This window comes from Nanorana parkeri, unplaced genomic scaffold, assembly GCF_000935625.1.
Source record: "Nanorana parkeri isolate BGI_ZX_2015 unplaced genomic scaffold, ASM93562v1 scaffold50, whole genome shotgun sequence".
NCBI lineage: Eukaryota > Metazoa > Chordata > Amphibia > Anura > Dicroglossidae > Nanorana > Nanorana parkeri.
Genome location: NW_017306318.1, coordinates 970,752 through 986,308, shown reverse-complemented (window position 1 = coordinate 986,308; position 15,557 = coordinate 970,752). Strand labels below are relative to the sequence as shown.

At 39.9% G+C, this 15,557-nt stretch overlaps 1 protein-coding gene across 1 annotated transcript in view; it reads left to right on the top strand.

The window, feature by feature from the left end:
• Positions 1-4,341: 4,341 nt before the first annotated feature.
• Positions 4,342-15,557, top strand: part of ZNF831 (zinc finger protein 831) — a 34,068-nt gene continuing 22,852 nt past the window's right edge. The window contains exons 1-5 of the mRNA XM_018574185.1: positions 4,342-4,472; positions 4,868-4,875; positions 5,517-8,142; positions 8,710-9,235; positions 15,020-15,120. Coding sequence (XP_018429687.1) covers positions 4,342-4,472; positions 4,868-4,875; positions 5,517-8,142; positions 8,710-9,235; positions 15,020-15,120 — 3,392 coding nt within the window. The remainder of the gene's footprint in view (positions 4,473-4,867; positions 4,876-5,516; positions 8,143-8,709; positions 9,236-15,019; positions 15,121-15,557) is intronic.

The following is a 15,557-nucleotide window of genomic DNA, read 5'->3' as shown; positions in this document are numbered from 1 at the left end:
GCATACCAGGTTTAGGAGTTAGGTTAAGGGTTAATGTTAGAGTTTGGGGCTAGAGGGTTCATGTTCGCATTAGGAGGTTAGGAGTACTGTAATATCAAGTAAAGGGTTAAATTGTATCTAAACCCAAGAGCATATTTCATAAGAACTAGAATAGCTGATTTGAGTTTAGAGTTCTTTGCACAGAAAGTTACAAGGACACCGGATTTCTGGCAGATCAAAGGGTACAGCATTTTCTGTACTTAGCCAGGAAAAATGACAGCTACCACCAGGTCTAAGGAATGGTGAGCAGCAATATGTTAAAGTAGCTATACTTTGGATTCCAATATTTAGCTAATTGAAGAGGTTTTCAATAGAAACCTGAGGTTCTAACTCTTCCCTAACTAAGTTTCATTATAGCCTCTATCACCATTGGAGAGGTTACCCCTCACTTCCTGACCTGGTGACAGTGTTGTTCCTGGGGCAGGAAGTGAGGGGAAATCCCAAATGGGGACACAGATAACAATAACAAAGTGACAGAGGTTCTTACGCTACTCCAGTCTACTTTACAAAGTGATTTTAGTTTTTTTATTGTGTCCCTATTGAAGATATTGCTCCATCTTTCATTTCTACTTCCTTCCTTCTTACTAGTTTCCATGACTGCTGTATTCAGGTTAGCTTGTGGAACTATTTTTTTGCACATTGTAGTTCTGAGATGCTAAATAACAATAGAGCTTCTTATACCTTCAAGCTTCTAAAATGTATCAAATGAAGCCATAGAAAACTAAGATCAACACACTTGATCTTTAAGTGTTTTTGCACATCTTACATGCATGAACCCTCGTTCTTGAAGCATTTTTTTTTCTTTGCTGCGACAAGCAGCAGCACAGCCCTTAGGTGCCCGTTCACACACTATCCAGCTGTATGCACATTTTTTTTGCTATCACACCACACCGGAAGGCATGGCATTGCTGTACCTTGCGTTCTGGTGGGGGTGACTGCACTGCAAGCTGGAGGCGTGTCTTCGGTGCCATTGACATGAATGACACCACCACGCCCCCTCCCACCCCAGAACACGGGAGGCTTGGTTTATGTGATCCAGTGCATTCAGGGTATGGAACGCACTGGGCAGTGTGTGAATGGGCCCTCAGGTTTAAACTGCCCCTATAAGATACAGTGGGAATCCTCATGTTGAGTATTGATACACTTCTAGAAAAGGCCAAAACAGGCCTTAAAAGAGTCATAGCATGACAGCACATCCTTTCCTGTTATAACATCAGCATTGTAATAGGAATACATAGTAGAGTGGTGTCTGATAATGCAATCAAAGCTTACATGAAAAAATCCCTTTTATGTAGTTAGTGCTGCCTTCCGTCTGCCCATCACTTTTAATTACTTCCTGGATTCCCAGTGTGCTTTGTGTCTCTTTCCTGCTGATTGATGTGATACAGTCTCGATTTTTAAGGACTATCTATCCCATCATGCATTGCTTCCAGCAAGCAATGATGATGTTACATTGTGGGAAGTTCAGAGTTCTAGTTAAGACAGCAGCTTAGTTAGAGTTGTGACAAAAAGGAAGTGAAATTGTGGCAGTGATTGAGGAACGACATCCTGTGGGCATCTGCATTAAGTAAGTTTATAAACTTCTGGATGAATATGGTTATTAGGAGTGGGATGGAATTGAAAGAAATTCAATATAGAGATACATATTTATTTTGAGTTTCTGACCAGAGATACCCTTTAAACATGCAGCTTCCAAAATATGCTAAAGCCATCATCCCTGGAAGAACCAATTAAAGCAGCCCTTCTACTCTCCTTTAAAGTGCATCATTTTTCCTATACGGGTCACATTTTAATAATCAGTATCAGATGCTTTATATAGTGCTAAATTCTGTTTAGCCATGTTGGGGTTAATCTAGTTAGCGGTTTCTGTTTCCAAGATATAAGGTTGTAAAAACCGAAATTCATTTTGCCCAGCTTCCTCTTTTTGAAGTTGGTGCTATCAGCGTACTACCTTATTCTCATAAAGAGATGTCTGTTTATTCAATATTATTAACTCCTGGGATTCTTTATTGCTTTAGTCCCAGCCCTTCGGGTCACGGTACGATGGCAACGCAAGCTTAGAGACAGCTCCAGCGTCAGATGCTGCAGGTGTCAGCGTAGGGTGCATGCTGTTTCAGGAAATCACATGTATGTCACATCCTGCCACAAATATCGTCTGTCTGGGAGATCCCTTATGTCAAAGATGCAGCTCAGTATTGTTTTCAGAACAGTGAGAGGTGGAGGCGCAGGAGATATACAGTAAGTATACAAGTCTCAGGAGACATAGGTTAAGTATATAACACAGATAATGTAGAATTAGCTCTTCTATCAAGGTTATCTAATAAAGTGAAGAGCTTTGTACAAAATGCCGCATGCTTAACTTGTTTGCTGTCAGTGATTTAGACAGTACTGAAGCCAGAGGATCAATAAGAAAGGCAGGCAACAAGCATTTTCAAGAGGAAGGGTCTACAGGGGCAGATTTGTGTATTTCTCTCAGGTTTTCTGAAGACTTTTATACAAATGCAACAAAGATTTACCATTTTTTTTTGCAGCAATTTGGAAGTGTATAGAAAACAAACATTTATTTTAAGGAGAATTAAAAATGTTGTAACGTTAGTCTTAAGCTGGCCATCGACGGGCAGGGTGATATCTGCTGGTAGTTATGTCACTTTTGAGTGTTCCAGCAGCAGCGCCCTTTCCAATACTTGTAGCAAAAACATGGCACATTTGAATATGCATTCATGGAAAAATTAAGGATCAAAGATTAGTTGGAAGTACATTTTCAAATTTTCTTTAACCTATATTTAACAAGAACATAATATACCTACCTTATGTACTGATAGCTGGCACCTTCTGATGACTGCAGACCACAGTGGCTGACCTCAAAGAGCCACTCCAGGGCTCTTGAAGCCTCCTGATCTGTGCAAGCTCTTCTCTAGGCTCCCAAAGAGTAGTGAAGTCATTTTAAAGGTAGTTTTTCATATATGTGTATATATATATATAATTTTATTTTTTTAAATTACATTTGGGATGTGTCATGTGACTTTTCAGAAAGCAATAGAGCTTAGTGCATTTCATGTGATTTGGTGATTTCCATTTATTTTAATTATGTAGTGTGACTAACCATACTTTCTTTGGCCTACTTTGCATTTCACTGGTTGCAACAGGTCCTTATGAGACCCCTACTGCATTTGGCTTTTGAGTGCATATATATGAGTTGAGCTGCGTTTAAATGCAAAACACAGCATTTATAAACGAACACTGTCTTCACAAGTCTTATTTGCACTAGTTTCTATGTCTAGGGTTAAAATATGTGATATTTTTTTTTAAATCCCAGCTCCAGCCAAAATATTTCTTCTAGCTTTGGGTAGAATTGTGAAGTGCTAGAACCTCTCTCGGTTTAATACACTTTGTTGGATCTCTGATGAGGAGTAGTGATGCAAAAGCAGGCAGGATTAGACTTTTGCTTTCTGGCTCTTTTAATTGATCGGCTCCACAGTCATTGATTTGATGGCTAACGGTAGCATCCACTACAAGGTGCTTTCACACTGTTGTTAAGTTTGAATGCTTTAGGCCAGGTCAGGTTCTCTTTAGAGTTGAAAACTCTTGATACTAAAAGACAGTCTAAAATATTATAATAGCAAGAGACAATGCAAACAGTTCTTTGTTTGGCTTTGCAAGATTAAGCCAAAGGAACTAAGGAAGTTTCCCTGTTGATCCTATGGCATATTTCACATATCATATAAGTATATAAGTGTCAAGATTGTATCTGTAAGCAGCCTACTGAGCTGTTAACAGGATGCACAAGCTGTGATATTGGGAACAATTTCTGAACTGGAGCCATAAGGTAAACTGTGTGCTGGGATAAAAGTATTGATGACCTTGTGTATTCATGCCAAAGAGAACAAATGACAAGCCAATAGTACACCAAGATATGGAGTCAAAACATGAAATGTGCTCTGAAGACGAGTAAGTGAAGAAGCCAAATATTGAACTCACACTGAGCGGTCATTGCATCTTATAATTAAAAGTAGTTGTAATTTAGAGATAATATTTGGAGAAAATAGCAAAACATACCTGGGATATAACCTGCTGTGATTTCTAATATCTCCTAGCTGCTATGAGATCAGGCTATCATATGCATGCACCGCTGGAGTGAGCCCTGAGGGAGAATCTTGGAACCAATCTACAATCCTGGAGAGGAGAGCAGCTCGGTGATACAGCTCGAAATCGGGGAGGCCTACTCCCCCTTGGGATTTGTGTCTACACAGAGTGTTATGCCGTATACGGGAATATCCTTTCTGCCATACAAAACTGTTCACCATGGTGCGAAGAGAACTGAAGAACCGCCGTGGCGGTCTTATGGGGATCGTCTGGAAGACATATAGTAACTTCAGCAAGGTCTCCATCTTCAGAACGTCAAGCTTGCCAAACCATGAGATCTTCATATTCTGGTACGTCTCAAAGGTTCGACATAGGGAGCTAAGGAAAGGCTGATAATTTAGGTGGTATAGAGTGACGAGCTAAAGCACGTCTTACCGCTCCATGCGCCTGGCCACGCCCCTCCATATGCAACTTTAAAGAGGTCAGTCAACCCAAAAATGATAATTCAGTGTATTTGCAAATTTGAACTATTTGCGTAATTGATAAGTTTCTTTAGATCATCAGAACTCTACAGGAAAGGTCTTTACACTGTTGTTACTGGCTTTGAATCCTCTCAGCATAATACTAATACTATATTATCCATTATATAAAAAAAGAAAAATATTCTATCCAAGATATTATAATGGCTGCAGGAAGAGTCGTGAACTTAAATGCAGTATGTTTGGTGTCTGACTTTTAAACATAGGCTGCTAGGTAACGCAACTTATTGGCATCCACCAAAACTGAAACATAATTTTCTTGGTCATGAGAGACAATATTACCTCAGCAAGTATATGTCAAAGAACCCTTTAAACTGGTTGTACTGGTACATTGGGACACAGCAGGTTGACCACAGTGTTCTGATTTGCTCAATCAACCCTGCTCAGGTATCATTAGCATCAAGATGTTGATTAGGTTACAGGAGGATATTTAGTCTGAGTGGGTGCATTAGATAAAAATCCGCTCCCTGATGCTGGCAGTTTTCTTTTTAACTACAAAACAAGGTGATATAAAGAATACTTACAAAAAAAAGTAGCATTTTTTTTTATTTCCTGTACTTGTTGGTTTAACTTATTAATATGCCATGAAACATTTATGTTCTGTGTCTAAAGTTCTAGTTTAAGTAAAATTATTATTAGACTCACAGTCACCAGTTTACATTGTTTCTCTGCAAATGCCATTTCCTGGTTTGAATATGGTTAGTTGCAGCGGGGCAATATTGAACACTAGTTACTTAGGATAAATTGGGCTGTTTAGGAAAAGATTAATCTTGCCTAATTGTGGAACTTTCAGGACCAGATAACTCACACCAGTACAAGATAATGCATTTATGACTTTTGTTGTTGTCATTACAGGTACCGAATCTGAACTTTTTGACATGGATACATCCAAAGTTTCAAATTTGCCATCCAGTGTTAAATTACCCACATGCACTGCTACACTTTCTGGATTCCACACGGCCAAAGCATCAACAGTAACTGACAGAACATCTGCACAGGCTGTACTTATTAAAGGAGTTGGCGTACCTTTATACCAAATTACCCAACAAGAAGGCCATAATTTACCATTTCAGCTGACATCCACTGGCACAAGCTTTGCTATCGACAATGCACATGTGTCTGTTGTATTGGCCCCACAGCCTCAAACCGTTCTTCAAAAATCGCCTGCACAGACTCTCACCCTAAACATTGTGAATCACCTAACACTAATGTCTCAGAATTGCTCCTCCGCCATCCTTGGCACAAGCCCAGCTAAATCAAAAAACATTGGGAAACACATATGTGCCCATTGTGGCAGAGACTGCCTAAAACCAAGTGTTTTAGAGAAGCATATTCGTTCGCATACTGGTGAAAGACCTTTCCCATGCACTATTTGCGGCATCTCATTTAAAACCCAGAGCAATCTTTACAAACACCGAAGGACACAAACTCATGTCAATAACGCCAAACAGAGCTTTGATTCTGATTGTGCTGGATGTCAGGAAGACCAAAACACAGGACTGGCTGGAGAAAGACATTGCTTAGATATCAGTAAGGCAGTTAATGATATCTGTATAAGCAAAGACCAGTGTAATGATATTATTAGTGTTGACAGTAGGACCCTGTTCTATGAAAATAATGGTTTACCATGTTTAGTGAACAAAGACATTTTATCATCTGTTCGGAACTATGATCAGGTAGTTGGTGAACCTGACTGTGCATCACCGTCTAAAGACTCAATGTCTATACTAAGTCAAAAGAGATCCCTGAAGGACCAAATAACTACAATGACAAACAGACATGCTCAATTACAAAGGCAGAGTGGAACATGTGCTGATAAGCCGTTGGACTGCTCTTCATCTCAAAGGAAGCTAAAAAAATGTGAAAGCACAGACTCCGGTTATTTGTCCCACTCAGACAGTGCAGATTTGCAAATGTTTTCTAGCAGTCCTCTGCACAGCCTTAGTGAGTGCAGTTTTGAGTCTGAGCCCTTACTCAATACTACTCGGGACTGTGAAGATAAAACAACATCATCAAAGAAAAACCTAGAAGATCATATTTCCATGTTGATCTCCCAAAATAAAGCTGTGGTTGATAACACCCACCTAGACAATGTTCGACCTAGAAAAACAACTCTGTCAAAGCAAGGCAGTATTGATCTCCCAATGCCATATACCTTTAAGGACTCTTTCCATTTTGACATAAAATCCCTAGATGTAAACAGAAAGAAAATTTCTCTTTGTTCAGTCAACGCTACCATCACTCCACAGGAGAAGAATAAGGCTATGTTTTTCCACTCCGTGCCTACTCAGATATCTTCATCTATTGACAATGTAATTCTGGCACGAAGCAACTCTTTACCATTTGTGGAAAATGGCAGAGTTCAAGACAGCTTTTCTGTACGTAGTACTAAAGCACACCTCCAAGGAAAACAGCCAGTAAATGTCACCTTTGCCAATTTACTACTCTCTAATACAGCTACAGCTTGCACAGTAGACTTTTCAAGCAGTCACCCTCGAGGTCTTGTCAGGCAGGCTGCTGTAGATGAGGTGCAAACAAACAATGTTTCTGAAAGTCATATTTCTGAAGAAAGTAAGGAAGTGAAAAGGCTTGAAGGCGAACAAATTACCCCAAAATTTAAAGCGGCAAATAGAAAAGCAGGCCATAAAAAAGTAAACATGTTTTCTCATGAAAAGTGGCAGATGTATGGAGATGAAACATTCAAAAAGTTTTACCAGAAAACAAATAAGAGTGAGCATCCCAAAAAGACAAAACCAGAAGTTCAAGACTCAAATTGTGAAGTAAGAAGCAAAACTATTTTGCAGACTACAATGGCCAAGCCATTGGAAAGTCTTTCATCACCACCTCAGGTTGTACCACCAATTTCAGATTCAAAGTTTACGTCTACATCTTCTAAGAAATGTTTATTCAAGACAATATCAGTAATCAGTAAGGCGACAGAAGCCACCTTACCCTTGAGGAATATCCAGAAGGATTTAGATGTAGACCGGAAAAACAAAACCATTTTAAGGTCAGGGAGTGGTAATGAAGTTCCCATTGATGGCAAAGGATGTAAACTGAAAAGTCACAATCCTGATTGTGCCTCTAATGCACAAACCGATTGTCCACAATGTCATCTGCAAGGTCAGACAAGTCAGTCTGTCGACGATTCTGACAATATAGGTAATATGGTGACTGAAAAGTTATCTATTGCTTCAAATATAGAGGAAAACATGCCTGCCAATTTTATTGGAAGTTCACAAAATCATGAGCAGTCACCTTCAGAAAGAAAGAAACTTAAGGTTGCAAAGAAGAAAGGTGACTCACTTCAAGATACCAAGGAGCATTCCATAAGTAATGAAACTGCTCAGGTCAAATGTTTTCCTGAAAGGAAGGCTTTTAAAGAGTTACCAGTAAGTAAGGATTATCAGCAGAATATGACTATGAATTTCAGAAGAGATCCTGATATCCTTGCAACAGAGTCCTTAGACAGAGTTAGCAGGTGGGATCCTAAACCTTCCTGCATTCTTACTGAAGGAAGCCTTCAAACTCTCAGTAAAGATTTTGAAAATAGAACAGAACCTTTCTCAGCACATTCTTCACCTTCATCGGTTCAATTAACATCAACACAGAAAGAACATTTATTTTCTCCAAGGTATCTCATAAAATTTCATTATATTGGAGCATCTAGTGCATTGCAAACAGATCAAGATCAGGTTTGTCATCTGCCCAGTGGAGAAGCATTTAGCCTTGCCAGATGCTCAGACTTAAAACCATCTTATCAACACAACACAGGTAACCAAGGGAAGCCGATAGAAAAACATGATTCTGTAATTGTCCCGTTTAGCAAAATAACGCTCAACACAGAGTGTGTATCCACTGTTGCTGCTACAATATCTGTTCATGTCACTCAAAATGTCATTTTAGATTCTAAGGGAAAGACAGAGCAAAAAATGAATTTCGATGATGCGCACCTAACCGGAGAAAACAAAATTGAAGAACTTAGAGTTTTGACTGAATTGGAAACCTCCCCAAATAAAGAATGTATTTCTTCTGAACTCCATTGCAGAGATAATTCCATGCAAAAGAAAACAGAAAGCAATGCCATTATATATAGCTGCACGTCACCTGGAACAACATCACAAGGACCTTCTGAGTACAAAATGGCCAGCACAATAGCCAAGTCCTCTCAGGCTACAGAACTGGAGACTACCAATGGTTTTCAGGCAGAGCTCTTCAACAGCACCCCAGTTAAGTCTATATTACCTCAAGAGCAGGGAAGCTCTCCATATAACACAGCACATCTATGTTGGCACTCAGGGATCTGCAACATGAGGGTCACCAAGGTCACCTTCTCAACCTTAAACACTGAACCTAAGTCAACTTGGTGTTGGTTGGACAAATGTCTTCCCCTTCCAATAGAACAAAAGGAGAAGTCATTTTCGGTTTATGCTTCTCTGAACTGTAATTCCATAAAGGACAAAAGGCCAGTTCAGGCTCCACTTTCTCATTCCAGAAGTGTTGACAAGTACCAGGCAACATCTGCTGGGCAACTTATGGCATCCTCCATTGTTTGGAAGTCATCGAAACAAAAGGTATTTGTTTTATATGTGCCTCGATAACAATAGAAAGACATTATCCTTCGTGTATTGGGAGCCTCTTTTTTTCTGTTTGCTGTTTTAGTGCAGGGGCAGGCTACCAATGACCTCTGCTCAAGGTCACCTGATGCATCTACAAGCACAGGAATAATGGGGCTCATTTATCAAAGTGTCTGTGATAAAAACTGTCTGTGTTGCCCACAGCCACTAATTAGTTATCCAAATCCTTTTTTTATGTTAAAGTTTAAATATGTTTCAATATAGAATATTGTTGTACTAATTAGGGATGCACCGATTCCAAGTACCGTACTCGGTACAAGTACAAGTACAGATACTTTTCCAGCTCCAAGACTAGATTAGAGAAAAATTTAAAAGTTAGGAGGCAGCTGCCATTTGTAAGGAGCACACGGAGCTCCTAGGATTTGTACATCTCTATTTTAATGTATGATTTTGTTTTTATAAATATAAATAAAGGGATGCACCGATACCATTTTTGCAAGTACAAGTACTGAAGTCCTCACAGATACAAGTACTGATACATTTTTGTTTATTGTCATGTGACAGTTTTTCTAAAACAATACAGACTAATGATTTCAGGAGAGTGGTGGAGCACCAGAGCCAGGTCCCAGCTGCAACCGCTGCAACCCTGGTAGTTGTCATACCAGGGTTGCAGCAGGTAGGAGAACTACCAGCTGCAACCAGTATCGGCACTGGTATCTAAACTGGTATCAGTGCATCCCTAGTACTAATTTATCACTGTCAAAGCCAGTCTGTGTGGACCATAGCCAAATCTTTTCCCTTTAATTCTCCCAATTTAACTAAATAGAAGGGAGAGTCTGTTTTTTATGATCCGCATAGACTTTTATTTTGCGATCATTTAATCTCTTTTATTATTATTTACACATACATCGTCTTACAACAAACAATAACAAAGAAACAAAAAACAAAGAAAACAAAAACACAGCAGTACACACATATTATAAATACATAATATATACTCAATACATTATTCATATCCACATGCTAAAATATTATCCTATATCGTCCGTAGTGGATCTGAGCTACCCGCTCTGCTCCCACCAAATATCCCCATACTGACCTAAGCTCTTAGATGTATACAGTATACTACCTTTATCCCCTTCTCCAGATAAAATGTGAAATCAAGGATTCTGGATCCAGCCCTGAATTAGATATCCAAACATTCCATATTTGAAAGAACTTCTGGAGGCTACCCCTATGCTGATGCATCACCGCATAGCCTTTTTAGACCATTTTCCCTTCATTATGACTTATAAAGCTTGGTGGGATTACAAGAGCAGTTCCTTTCTCACATCCTGAAGCAGAATGTACATACATGCAAAAGATGTTTCGTGCGCCTGTAAGAAGTTGCTCTAGGACTAGTCAGGGCCGGATTTACTCTCAGTACTGCCCCAAGGCCAGGTTCCTCAATGCGCCCCCCTTCCCGCCAACCCCACCCCCATGGAGAATGGCAGACCTGCAGGCTGCATACAAGTGATCTCGGCGACATCGACAAGATCACGTGTACAAAACAAGCGGCAACTTCCCTGTACATTTAGCTCTGCAAGCACAAAGCAGGGCTAAATATAGAAAAAACTACCCGCCCGGCACCGGAAACTGCATGTCCTGGGCATTTGGAGATAGGAATTCCACACCCCTGCTGCCCCTCCACTCCCTGATGCCCCAAGGCCAGGCCTTGGTTGGAAAATCCGGCCCTGTGACTAGTTCCAACATTATCTTCTTCAATATTGTTTCAGCCTACAAAATTACTACTTTCACAGAATGTGAGAAGTACATTTTAAAGATTTGTGTCTTTAGTACATCAGACATATCTAAAATAATTGTTATGGAATACCAGTAAAGGTGACTAAAACATGAATCACATTATACCTAAACTGACAGTAAAGGTTTAGAAATCAGCACCTTTGAAAATAATCTAATTTGAGCCTACATGATTTCAGATCCATTCTTTATTGATGTTTCAGCATACAGGTGAAACTCGAATAATTAGAATATCGTGCAAAGTTCATTTATTTCACTAATGCAACTTAAAAGGTGAAACTAATATATGAGATAGACTCATTACATGCAAAGCAAGATAATTCAAGCCGTGAATTGTCATAATTGTGATGATTATGGCTTGCAGCTCATGAAAACCCCAAGAACCCCAAATCCACAACCTCAAAAAAGTAGATTATTACATGCAATCAATAAAACAAGGATTGTACATAGAACAATATCGGACCTCTGAAAAGTACAAGCATGCATATGTACTCAGTACTTGGTTTGGGCCCCTTTTGCAGCACTTACTGCAATTACTTTTGCACGATATTCTAATTATTCGAGTTTCACCTGTAGTTCTGTGTGTGTCTCCTTCATGTCTGGTGCCATTAACCATAGGTGGCAAGATAATATAATGCTTCTCATGTTCCTCTTCAGTAGTTTCTAAATTCAATTATACATGCATTTCAGTTGATTTTAAACAATACCCACTCAACCTTCTCTGGTACCTTGTCAAGATCAATTTATGATCTTGTCTAGGTAAACATATGATTTCTTTAGTTCAGCTAAAGAACCAGTTAATGGTTACGTAAAAGCTAAATGCCAACTAGCAGCTGCTCTTCAACTGGAAAAGACCTAAATGCAGAGAGAGAATGATTAAAGCTTGCGTATAGATGAATCTTGAACTAGGTGATGGAAGTTAAAGCAAATCTAAACCCAAAAGCAAAAATCTAATATATTGCAGCTTATCAATTCTTAAATGTAGCTGCTGAATTAGTTTTTTCCCTTCATTTTTACCTGGTGATCCAGCCATTATGTCTGTTTAGGGCTGCAACAACTAATCAACATAATCGATTATAATCGATTATTGGAAAAGTTGTCGACTTTTAAATCATCGATTAATCGGCTTCCGATTGGTTGGCCCTGTTCTCGGCTCCACACACGCTGCGCGCCACACCACCTCACACTTGCTGCTGTCAGACCCGCCCGGCCGCATCCACACGCCGCACCTCCTCTCTGTGATCTCAATACAAACTAGTAGTCACATCACTGGAGCCATTTTTTAGCATTCATCTTATTTTTTTTAACCGATTAATCGAACTTAATAATCGGCTAACTAATCGATTTTGAAAATAATCGTTAGCTGCAGCTCTATGTCTGTTACTTTTCAACTTCCTTTAACAGACCAAACTGTCCAGCAAAAGTGGCAGATAGAGATTTGAGGCAAACCATTTAACACTGACAGGGGTGCTTACAATGGTCATCTTTTAATCATTTATGTAAAACTGTAAAATGTTGTCACAGCGCTAAAGGTTTGAGATAAATATGAAAATATGTGAATATATATGGATCAAAACATGAGTGACACCCTGTGTGTAAGTCTTCAAAAAAACCTACCAATAATGAATATAAAGTACCATAAAGGACTGAAAAAGTGCTGATGTGCACACAATCAAAAGGAAAGCTACATTCCTCAATAGGATAAGTGAATAAATGTAACAGGATATCACACTATAAAAATATTAAAACTAAGTATATCGAAGTGAACTATAAAAAATTAAATAACCATTCAATAAAATTATTTCATAAATATGTGAAGAAGTGCAAATTAGCAGTGAAAACAGTGAAGCAAATGTAACAATCAAAATTGTATTGCAAATACAAAGATGAAAAGGATGTAAAAAAATGAAAAAAACGAAAAATGAAAAAAGAAAAAACACAAGTCCTTCCAGAAATTTCAGTCAGTGATGTGAACTAACACAAACTGCACCAAACTACACCTCTCATAGCAGGTTTAGGATCATTATTTGACTTTTAGTTTACTTTCCAAAAGCGCAGATTTTTTGTTGCAATCATTTATGTAAAACTGTCAGGGAAACCCACACTCAGGAGTTTCAATAACGTTGACTGCTGAAGTCGAATTAAAAGAGTAACAGTGTTTATTGTACATGCATGCGTGGGTTTCGATTTCCCCTCCAAAACCTTTATCCTAAAAGAGAAAACTGTTGCTGTAACTATTGATTAGGTTTAAACTTACCTGTGTCTTCGCCGCACGCTCTCGTCCGAACATCTGAAGAGTCTTGGGCGGCCCCAAAGGATCTTGGGGTGGGCGCATGCGCAGTTCAGATGTTTGGCCCGGAGACGAGGAGAGACACAAGGTAAGTCTATGGAGCAGCGTGCAGCCGCACAGACTCCATGGGACATCAGAGAAGAGGAGAACAGAGGAGTCTGCGCTGGATCGGAGACCCGCACCAGTGCTGGAGGGACAGTTAGAAACTCCAGGAAAGAAGAAGATGATCGAATAAAGAGGCATCATTTAAGGTAAGTCCTTTTCACTAACATTGGTTGGGGGGGGAAAAAATAGCCTGTAATGTCACATTCATTGTTAGTCAAATGCATCTAGATCTACTAGTCCATCTAACACTAACCTCCCCACAGGGTGACAACGCAGCTGACCATTGCTGTGCAGTGTGTTGATCTGACCAGTGTGGATTTAGAAACTACTGAAGAGGAACTTGAGAAGCATTATATTATCTTGACCAGTGTGTTACTGGTCAGATCACCAGGTGAAAATAAGGGGGAAAAAAGCCTAAAATATTTAAAACTAATGCACACACCACATTTAAGGATTGGTAAGCTGCAATATATTAAATTTTTATTTTTGAGTTTCGATATTCTTTAAACTGTATAACCAGCGATTACCTTCAGTAAAGGAAGACAACAGAGTGAGTAGATGGATGACCTCATCACTCTGCAGCTGCCCCTTTAGGCTGAGGGTGGGGAGATGACACCACTCTACTCCTAAGGCTAGGTTCACACCTAGGCGACTACAAATCGTGCACGATTCCGCGTGGGTTGCCGCGTGGTCAGGAATCGCCAAGGTGTGAACCGATCGCGCTGTGGGTGCCATTACTTTCGAATGGCACCCCAGTGGCGTCAGGCAGGTCACGCAGTTTCCCGCCGCGATTCCACCCGTGCTTCCGAACACGCTAAAACAGCCGCGCGTCATGTATCGCAAAAAAAAAAGGTACATGTACCTTTTGTTCTGCGATTGCCGCGTGGATGTCACCCCATTGAAATCAATGGGGCCACACAGCAATCACTGCGTGCATTGCACAGGACCGCACGACACCCGGGACGCGCGTCCTGGGTGTCGTGCGGTGTATTGCAGGTGTGAACCTAGCCTAAAACATACCAGGGAAAGTTGTGTCGATCCCCTTGTTGCACTCTGTGGCAGATCTGTGTAAAACCTACCGTAGCAATGAAAACAGGAATGCAAAAAAAAAAGTAGAACAGCTTTTTTATATGTATTTCTGGGTATTTAGATGTTTGTCTGGAGTTCAGCTCCCGATCATTTGAGCCAGCTTGTTCTTAGAACAGTCTCTGGAGCCACTCTCCCTCTCCACTGCTGCAGTTTAAAAATCCTTGTGTCATCAGGTTCTACATAAGGGTATAAATGTGAGGAAGCTGAGGAACATTCCATCTGTGAAGTGGAGTACAAGAGAGGCTTCATGGACCAGTGAAGCAGGGAGTCAGCTAGGCAGTTCGGGTGAGTATAACTTTTTATTTTTTTAGCACCTAGACAAAAACGAGCAGTTAATCCTTGCAGTGCGGGGGTTCTCCACTACAAGGGTTAATATAAGTTTCCCCCGGAGTTCTTCTTTAATGGTACAGGAGGGGAGGTAAACATCATTACTTGCGGTAGTGATATTAGAAAAAGCAACCCAGTATCTTAATATATTGCTTTATTCATCCTTACAGGACTGTTCAGAAGGAATAAAACAATCAAATGAAAACAACCAGCAATCAGCCAAGAGATCGAGCAGGATGGGAGCACGGACAAAATCAAGGCACATGAAAGGGTACAACGCCTGCTACTTACGTGCATTTCTGTCCCCTTTATTTATAACCAGGAACAAAAGTTTTTTTAGAAAAAAGAAAAATCTTCTATAGGTCAATTATATAGACTGCAAGGATTTGAGCAAACTTCATTGCAGGTATTTAAATTTTTCCTTTTTGGTTCAGACACTTAGCAAAACTAAAGAGTTTTATTTGGAGGATCTGCCTGTTTCTCCAGCATCCCAAGCCAGTACATTGGGCTTCAAAGGAAACATTATGCCAGCTGTAATTATATCATGCAGATCACATTTAACCATCCCTGATCAGGTGATAAGCCAAGACCTGCCTCAAAAGTAAAAGCAAGCCTTTCTGCCTCCAGGAAAAGTGATGTCCTTTGGTCTTCCTGCACATCTGTAGATTGCAATTTAAAAACTTTAACAACTCATAACTCCCATACCTT